The following is a 9,157-nucleotide window of genomic DNA, read 5'->3' as shown; positions in this document are numbered from 1 at the left end:
GGGAGCTCTTCTTAATATTTTGACACCAAAATCATGTCGATACACCTTACCGACTGCGAGTAAAGCCACCCACGCTTTAACTTGACAGACTGTAGTTTGAATCAAAAGAAAACCGATTTGAATTCGGCAATTCAAAATTCTTTTGAGTCATCATTTGACACCCTCATTTTGAATCGAAAAAAGCAGTTCAAAGTAGGGCGTTGGGAAAGTATTTCGATTCGACATTTGAAGTCCTGAGTTTGAATCGCAAGAAAACCGATTCGAATTCAGCAATTTGAAAGTCTTTTGAATCGGCATTCTATGCCCTTATTTTGATCGAAAGAAAACCAGTTTGAAGTAGGGAGTTTGAAAGTATTTCGATTCGACATTTGACGCCCTCCGTTTGAATCGCAAGAAAACCGATTCGAATTCAGCAATTCGAAAGTATTTCAAATCGACATTCGGTGCCCTCAGTTTGAATCGAAAGGCAACCAGCTCGAAGTAGGGAGTTTGAAAGTATTTCGTTTCCACATTTGACGTCCTCAGTTTGGATCGCAAGAAAATTGATTCGAATTCAGCAATTTTAAAATCTTTCCAATCGTAATTCGACGCCCTCAGTTTGAATCGCAAGAAAACAGATTCGAATTCAGCAATTTGAAATTCTTTTGTATCAGCATTCCATGCCCTTATTTTGATCGAAAGCAAAGCAGTTCGAAGTAGGTAGTTTAAAAGTATTTTAAATCGACATTCGGTGCCCTCAGTTTGAATCGAAAGAAAACCAGTTCAAAGTAGGGAGTTGGGAAAGTATTTCAATTCGACATTTGACGCCCTCATTTTGAATCGCAGAAAGACCGATTCGAATTCAGCAATTTTAAAGTCTTTTGAATCGGCATCCAACGCCCCCATTTTGAATCGCAAGAAAACTGATTCGAATTCAGCAATTTGAAATTCTTACGAAACGGCATTTGACGCTTTCAGGTTGAATCAAAAGAAAAACGATTCAAATGCAGGAATTTGAAAGTCTTTTGAATCGGAATTCCACGCTCTCAGTTTGATCGAAAGAAAACCATTTCGAAGTAGGGAGTTTGAATGTATTTTGAATCGACATTTGAAGCAATCAGTTTAAATCGAAAGAAAACCAGTTCGAAATAGGGAGTTTGAAAGTCTTTCGATTCGACATTTGACGCCCTCAGTTTGAATCGCAAGAAAACCGATTTGAATTCAGCAATTTTAAAGTCTTTCCAATCGGCATTTGACGCCCTCAGTGAAAATCAAAAGAAAACCGATTAAAATTTAGCAATTCGAAAGTCTTTCGAATCGGCAATCGACACCTTCAGTTCGAATAGAACGAAAACCGTTTTCAATTCAGCAATCCGGATGTCTTCCGAAACTGCATTTGACGCTTTTAGTTTCAATCACCACGAAAAAAATGGTTTGAAAAAAAATGGATGATTTTCTTTTTAATTTCTTTAAAATATGGTTACAAAAAATTTGTTTGATACAGAATTATTTAAACAAAATTTGTTAGAAAAAATGTTGGCGTTTATGCACTTTTTCTGTGTTCAATTTTAGCGCTTATTCTCTTTTTCTTTACCAAATGTTGTCGCTTATGCCCTTTTGTACAAAGGTGGAAGGGCGGATGGACACCACTGAAAAATTATTTTATTTATATTTTATTGATAGTTAATCTATTTTGCATCTATATGATGTCGTATAATAATCAGAAAATTAATGAAAAAGAAGAGTTATAAAATTCTTTTTTACTTTTTTCGAGCTGTGACTTATGAGGATGATTTTTGCATTAAAATTAAATTTTTTAGGTATAGCTATATAGAAATCTTCAATACTCCCGTCTGCTAGGCTACCGTTTCAGGTTTAGATGTAAGTTCAAAACCCGGTAGCTGTAGAAATTTCATTTGTAATATAATTTTTCTGTTGTAACTTAGTGGATCATATCGGAACATCGAAGATATTAAACAGAATTTGTATCTGGTAAAAGCATAGATTAATTAGAACTTTAAGGTGACTTGATGTTAGGGTACAATAAGAGTCAAGTGACAAATTTACATGATAAACAAACCAGATGTTGTTGTAAACAAACCGCAGCTGTAGCTTGTTTTCGTAGAACTAAATTCAATACAATAATTCTTTGAAAGTCTTTGAGCTCCCTGATTATCATTGTAAATTGAGATCCTTTCTTGAATTCCCAATCCGATTTATTTTAAGAATCTGTTCAAGTATGTCGTTTCTTTAGCGGCTTCAGTCAATCCCATGTATTCGACCTCGGTTCTTGATAACGCAATAGTGCGTTGCTTTTTTGATTCCGAGGTAACTGCTCCGTTTGTGAGAACGAAAACGAATCCTATGTAGATCTTCTATCCTGAGTACATGCTGCCCAGTCAGCATCTACAAAGCCTTTCTATTGACTTGAGGTCTTTTTGCACGTGATACCTAAGAGATCGGTTCCACGTAGGTATCTCAGAATTCTGTTAGCTGCCACGCAATGCTGTTTCCTATAACATATGTTGAGCTGGCTAAAAAAGTTCACTGAAAATGCGATATCCGGTCGAGTTCCAACGGCCAGATACATCAGACTTTCTATAAATTCTCTGAATGGAAATTCGTTGGTTTCTTCAGTTGAGCTATCTTCAGCTTCATTAACTTTCAAACCTGGATCCATGCGTGTCAAGGCAAGCTTGAAATTCTCGATTCCAAATGTCCTTGAAATGTCTTCCACGTATCCATTTTGCGTGATCTTTATAAATCCATCCTTTTGGTAAAATTCTATTCCAAAACAGGATTTCACATTACCATAACCGCTCATTTCAAAACCATTTTTTTTAAAGCAATTTTTTGTTGTTGAAAATTTATTTTGTTAACTGAAAACTTAACTCTTCCCTTTTTAATCACACATTTAACTTTTTTGTTCAGAATTAAACTATTTGTTTGAAAAAGCATGCATTCTATCACAAGTTTTTTTTTATTTGTAGAAAATTATACTCCTAACTTGAAAATCCACCTTTTTATTGAATATTTGTTGTTGTTTTTTCAATTCTTTTGTTGAACGTTCGTCATTTTGGTTCAGTATTTAATCTGTTTCGTTAAAAATGCAACTGATTTGGTTAAAATCAACTGTTTTTTATTTAAAATTAAAGTCTTTTTGGTTCGAATATGAAGCTATATATATATTATTTGATGACAATTGTTCTTTTCTGATTAAATATTAATGTTTTCGTAGATAAATTATTAGTTTCTTGAAATATTATTTTTTTAGCTTAGGGTTAATCATTTTAGTTAAAAAATTATCTAAATGTTAGAGAATTGAATTATTTTGTTGAAAATTATTATTTTAACTGACCATTAAACAGCTTAATTTTGGATTGTAACTATTTTTGCTTTAAAATCAGAATCTTTTTCGCTTGAGATATCAAATGGGTTTGGATCCCAGCAGAGTTAGAGTCATTTTTTCACAACTTAGGATAAAAATCAATATTCAGAAGACATTCATATGATAATATACCAGTAAAAATGCATTAATTCGTCTGAAAATGTTCATATTCCGTTAAAAAATCGTAAATTTGTTTCTTAACCTAAGTGTTAACTATTTTAGTTGCAAATTCATTATTTTAGTTTAAATAGTATCTCTTTAATTGAATATCTAACTATTTGTTGCAAATACGTTCTTCTTTCGGTGAAAATTCAGCTTCTAACCCAAAATGGAACTATTAGATAAAAGTTTTATCTTCTTAGTTGAAAACTCAACTACAGTTGAATCTGGATTCAGTGATTCTTGATATAGTGTTTCCAAAAACTAATTGCGCGTCGTGGGGATGGGTAGAAGAAAAGAAAATTATTCTTATTAGTAGATAATTAATTTTTGTGGATAAGAATTCAACTATTTCGTAAAATGTTTATATTTTTCGTTGAAAATCAAACAATTTGGTTAAAAAGTAATCCTTTCGGTTCAAAATGTCGCATGAAACTATAGTTTACGTAATCCAGAGTAATTCTACTCAATCCGGAGTAATCTGCGGTAATTCGGTATAATGCACGTCCACTGAATCGCATTTTAAAGAACCATAGCCTCCTCGACTTATTTTGAGAAGCAGAAAGCGGACGAGCCCAAACTAAAGTGGCGCGCCGAGTCTAGGCTCGGATACATTCTTGCGGAGGTCAGTCGCATGGAGGGTATTAGTGACAGAGCGCCGTGTGTACCCGAAGTTCCAGCGCTCTCCCACCACCCATTCACTTGCTGTGGTTCTCCGCACCAAAAGAGCCGAGCCTAGGCTGGGTGCGCCACCTACAGGTTGGGCTTGTCTGCTCTCTAGTGATAATTAATAAATTGGTTCTTTTCGAAATCAGAGAGATTTGGTAAATGAACAGAAGATTGATTAAAACTCTCAATTTAGAAACGCAAACTCTGTACTAATGCCTCTAAAGTTTGACTATTCATACTATATTCTCTTGGCTGCCATCCCTGCACGCCAAGGCCCTTGACAGCGAAAAGTGTACCACCTTCATCTGCGGGTGGACGTTGTTCACGACGATTTTTGTAGCCATATCCTATTGTTGATACAAATAAAATATTCCAATTATCCCCTCCGAATGTGCATCCGCCGACTCTATCTGCAGGTATGGGAATAAATCGCATCGTTTCATTAGTGCGTGGATTAATTTGAACAACCTGCGAAAAATTAAAAAAATTATTTTTAATTAAAATTTAATTTTTGAAAATATTCAAAAAAGATTGAAAGATCCTTACTCCGCGACCTTCATAAAGAGGCACCCAGAGATTACCACTTCTATCAATTGTCAGACGACGGGCAGATCCCTTATGAGGATGTTGTGACCAGTTAAAGACGTCTTTGAACGCCCCTAAAAATAGTGATTTAATTATATATTAAATTATGAAAAACTTGAATATTTCCTGCATTTATTTATTAGCAAGGCTTTTAAGACAAAGATAATCCAGAAAAATTCTTAACTATAGCAGAAAATGTTGTAAATAAATATAATTTTAAGTTAGCACACGGAATTAACGTGAAGAATAATAGGATATAAATTATTTCTTGGATTGAAAATTTAATTACTTTATTAAAATTTCGTTTTCTTATTTAAAATTAGCTTCTATCACTGAATATTAAACTATTACTTTTTTTATGAAAATACATCTTTGACATGTTTAAAAATTCACCTATTTGCTTTAAAATTCATATACTTTGTTAAAAATTAATTTCTTTGGTTAAAATTAAAAAATTTTATTGTTTTTCTAATTCAAAATTAATTTTTTTAATAGAAAATTCAATAATTACATTTTTTGGTTTAAAATCTCTTTTCCATCTTATGGATTCAACTATTTCTTTATCCCATTTATGTCAAATTTGTTGGAAAAGTATAACTGTTTGGTTCGTTTGATACTTATTCAATTAGTTTGTTGAAAAATCCATTTTCGGAAGAAAATTATCATTTTTAACTAAAAATGTATTTTATTGCATTTTTTTGTTGATAATAATGTTTTTTTTATTAAAATTGATCCTTTTTTGGTAAGATTCAACTATTCGAATCTGAAATTTATATATTTTGTTTAAAATTTAGCTTTTTCGTAAAAATATACCTAATTGGTTAAGATTGATCTTTTTGGGTAGCAAATTAATTTTCTAGGTTGAAAATTCATTTAATTGTTTCAAACGTTCACTCTTTTGTTGAAAATTCATGATTCTGATTCACAATTAATATTATTAACTGAAAACTTAATTCGTTTTATTTTCTATTGAAAATCCATCCTGTTTTAGTTAAATATTCTTCTGTTTGATTTTAAATTCATAAATTTTGTTTAAAATTTAATTTTTTTGGTAAAAAATGAACCTATTCCGTTGAAAACTCATCCCTTTTTGTAGTTAATAATCTTTTTGTTTGAAAACTTAAATGATTGGTTGAAAATTCATGTCTCTTATTTAAAATTAAGATTTTCAACTAAAACTTCAATCAGTTTCATTTTTTATTAATAATCCATCCTGTTTTAGCTTAATAGTCCCCTATTTGATTATAAATTAATATATTTTGTTTAAAATTCCACTTTTGTGGTGAAAAGTTTACCTAACTGTTTACAAATTCACCTATTTTTAGTATAAAATTAATCTATTTGTTTCAAAATTTACTCTTTCGGTTTCAAGTCCATTTAATTGTTCGAAAACTTAACTGATTGGTGAAAATAAATTTTCCTTATTCACAATTAATAATTTTAACCAAAAATTTAATTATTTCTATTTTTTGTTAAAGCTTCTACTATTTTATTTGGAATTAATATTTTTGTTTAAAATTAGCATTTTTTATGAATAGTTAATTTTTCTGTTTGGGAATTTGTTTTTTTTGCAGAAAATTAATCTCCTTTGTTATAATATTTAGCTTTTTCGTTGAAAATTCAGTCGATTGCCTTAAATTTAAATTATTTTATTAAATACTTAATTATTTGTTAAAATTCATTTTTTTATTGAAAGTTAATATTTGTAGCTAAAAATTTAACGATTTCTATTTTTCGTCAAAAACCTTTACTTTTTTTGTTAAAAATTTAAATATTTGTTTTTAAATTCATATATTTAGTTGAGGATTCAGCCTTTTTGTTAAAAAGTGTTAAAAAGTTGACGTACTTGGTTAAACATTCATGTTTTTGTTTGAAATAATTGTCCATTGTGGTAAAAATTTTCGAAGAAAATGCAACTGTTGAGTTTAAAACGTAATTTGTTTCGGTTAAAATATCAATTATTTTCTTAAAAAATCGGGTTTCCAAATTTAAAATAATTGGTTAACTGAATATTCAACTATTTCGTTAAAAAGTCATCTTTTGTGCTACATAATTAATTTTCTTGTTTAAAAATTTATTGTATTTATTTTTATTAGGTTGAAAGTTAATTTCTTTGTAATGCAAATTTTCTTATTTAAAATTCATACCTATTTGTTTTTAAATTGAGAACTTTGGTCAAATAGATTTTTTGATCTAAAAGTTTATTCGTGAACGTAGAAATGTTCTTTTTATTTAGGAAAAATGCAACATTTTGGTTAAAACATAATTTATTTTGGTTAAAGATTCAAACTATTTTGTTGCGAAATCGTATTTTTAAATTAATAATTTTTTAACCGGATATTTCACTACTCTATTTTTAGTTTAAAATTTATCTTTTTGAGTGGAAAATTCAACTAATTGATTAAAAAATTCATACATTTCACTAAAAATTCTACTTTTTCAGTCGAAAATTACTCTCCTTGGTTAAATTTAAGTATTTTTTCGTAATTGAACTCTTTTGCTAAAAATTCAAATATTCGTTAAAAATTTCTTCTCTTATTCAAGAATAATGGTTAGAACTCGAAAATTCAACAAATTCCATTCTTTTTGAAAATCTTTTTATATTTATTAAAAATTCAACGATTTGTTTTAAAATGCACATATTTTATTGAAAATTCTTGTTTTCTCGTACAAAATTTATCTTTTGGTTTGAAATTCATCATTGCGGTTTAAAATGCATATTTTTTGGTTTAAGAATTCATCTTTTATCATGGAAATTTATATTTTTTTCTGTAAATGCAACTATTTATTTTTAGAATAATCGGTTTTTTATGATGGTTCAACTTATTTGTTGAAAATTCATTTATTTTATTGTAAGCATGTCCTTTTTATTAAAAATTTAATCTCTTTAGTTCCAAATTTAACTTTTTCGTGAATAATTAATTTATTTTGTTAAAAATTTAACTACTGTGGTGGAAAAAATTGTACTTTGATGAAAATTTATATTTTGCCTTAAAATTAAAAAATTCTGTTTTTAGCTCGAAATGTGTCTTTTTTAGTTGATAGTGAATGCATTTTGTTGAAAATCTGTTTTCTCAGTCAAAAAATTTTGCTGAAAATCAGTTCTTTTAATTACAATTAATCTTTTTGAATAAAAGTGTTACTATTTGGTTTTAGCTTAGAAAATTACATTTTTATACTGAACATTAATTTATTTTGTTTCAAACTGGTCTTTTTATCTTAAAAATTCACATTTTTTGGCTGAAAAATTCGTTGACAGTCAGAGCCGCCTGAAACCCTTATAGTTAGAATGCATGATATTGCGCAATATACTCGACTGAGTACTCGCGCATGCAGCGCTTCCAAATCGAGCGGAAATTATTTATTCAAAGTTTACCATAGGTTCCTGTATCTGAATGATAAGTATAGGCCATGATGTTATAATTTTTGGCAGAATCAACAAAATAGAATTTGGGAGGACGAATCGTACGTGTGTTCCACGTGAATCCACTGCTCGAAGTTACTTCCTCAATGTGTGTTTTAAGAAGCCCAGCATAACTCAGAGTCATCACATTACCTAAACTGTATCCAAAAGTGTTCATCGTTCCTGAAAGATAATATACAATTTGAAATATAACAATAATTAACCGAAGGGAAACAACTCGGTTTTTGGAAAAAATTTTATTTTCTGTGGATACCACAACAAAATTCCTAAAGAATGAATGAAAGTGGAGCCAATTCGGCGTGAGATAAAAAAAATTTGCTAGCCCAAATAGGTCACGAGATATGGCCTTGGAAAGTGCACTTTTCATACATTATTAATAATTGTTTATAACAAAATGTTGCTATAACCAATTTTGCGTAATTTTTGACTACTTTTGTGACAATAAAGTACTTATCATTGATTAAAAATGTGATATATATTTTTTATCGATAAACAAGTCGTTTTCTAATAATTTTTTATAACAATTTTTTATAATAAATACTTTTTCTGCATTCAATTTTATACTTGCCTTCAGGACACTTGTAATTCTCAGTGATTTCCGTAAATTCTACATAAAATTGTGACCATTTTTTCGCATTAAGAATAAGTAACTAATTGATCAGTTGAAAGTAATTACATATCAAACGTAATTCAATATTAAGAAAAAAATAATAAATGAAAAAAGTAATAACATAAGCTGGTTGTACCTGAAAGTTCTTTAAATAAGTTCATAAAATAGATCAATTCATCAAAATTAAGTAATTGAGAAATAAATAGTTAATAAACAATTCAAATGGAACCTTATTTATTATTAAATTTGGTAACAGAATGAATTACTCATTCATGAGTATTTATTTTCGTACCAAGTAATACATTCAGTAATTTATTTAAACATTTTTATATTATCGAAAAAC

General features: G+C 29.3%; 1 protein-coding gene across 1 annotated transcript; it reads right to left on the bottom strand.

The window, feature by feature from the left end:
- Positions 1–4,384: 4,384 nt before the first annotated feature.
- On the bottom strand, positions 4,385–8,361 carry LOC117176406 (regucalcin-like). The gene is made up of 3 exons (XM_033366644.1): positions 8,250–8,361; positions 4,742–4,854; positions 4,385–4,663 (listed from the first exon to the last, which is right to left on the bottom strand). Exons 1-3 carry the CDS (start codon positions 8,359–8,361, stop codon positions 4,385–4,387), a joined length of 504 nt encoding a protein of 167 aa, XP_033222535.1.
- Between the last annotated feature and the right edge of the window lie 796 nt (positions 8,362–9,157).

The sequence above is a fragment of the Belonocnema kinseyi genome, chromosome 7 (genome assembly GCF_010883055.1).
Source record: "Belonocnema kinseyi isolate 2016_QV_RU_SX_M_011 chromosome 7, B_treatae_v1, whole genome shotgun sequence".
Classification (NCBI taxonomy): Eukaryota; Metazoa; Arthropoda; class Insecta; order Hymenoptera; family Cynipidae; genus Belonocnema; species Belonocnema kinseyi.
The sequence above is the reverse complement of the archived record's forward strand: the minus strand, read 5'-3'. Positions and strand labels throughout refer to the sequence as shown.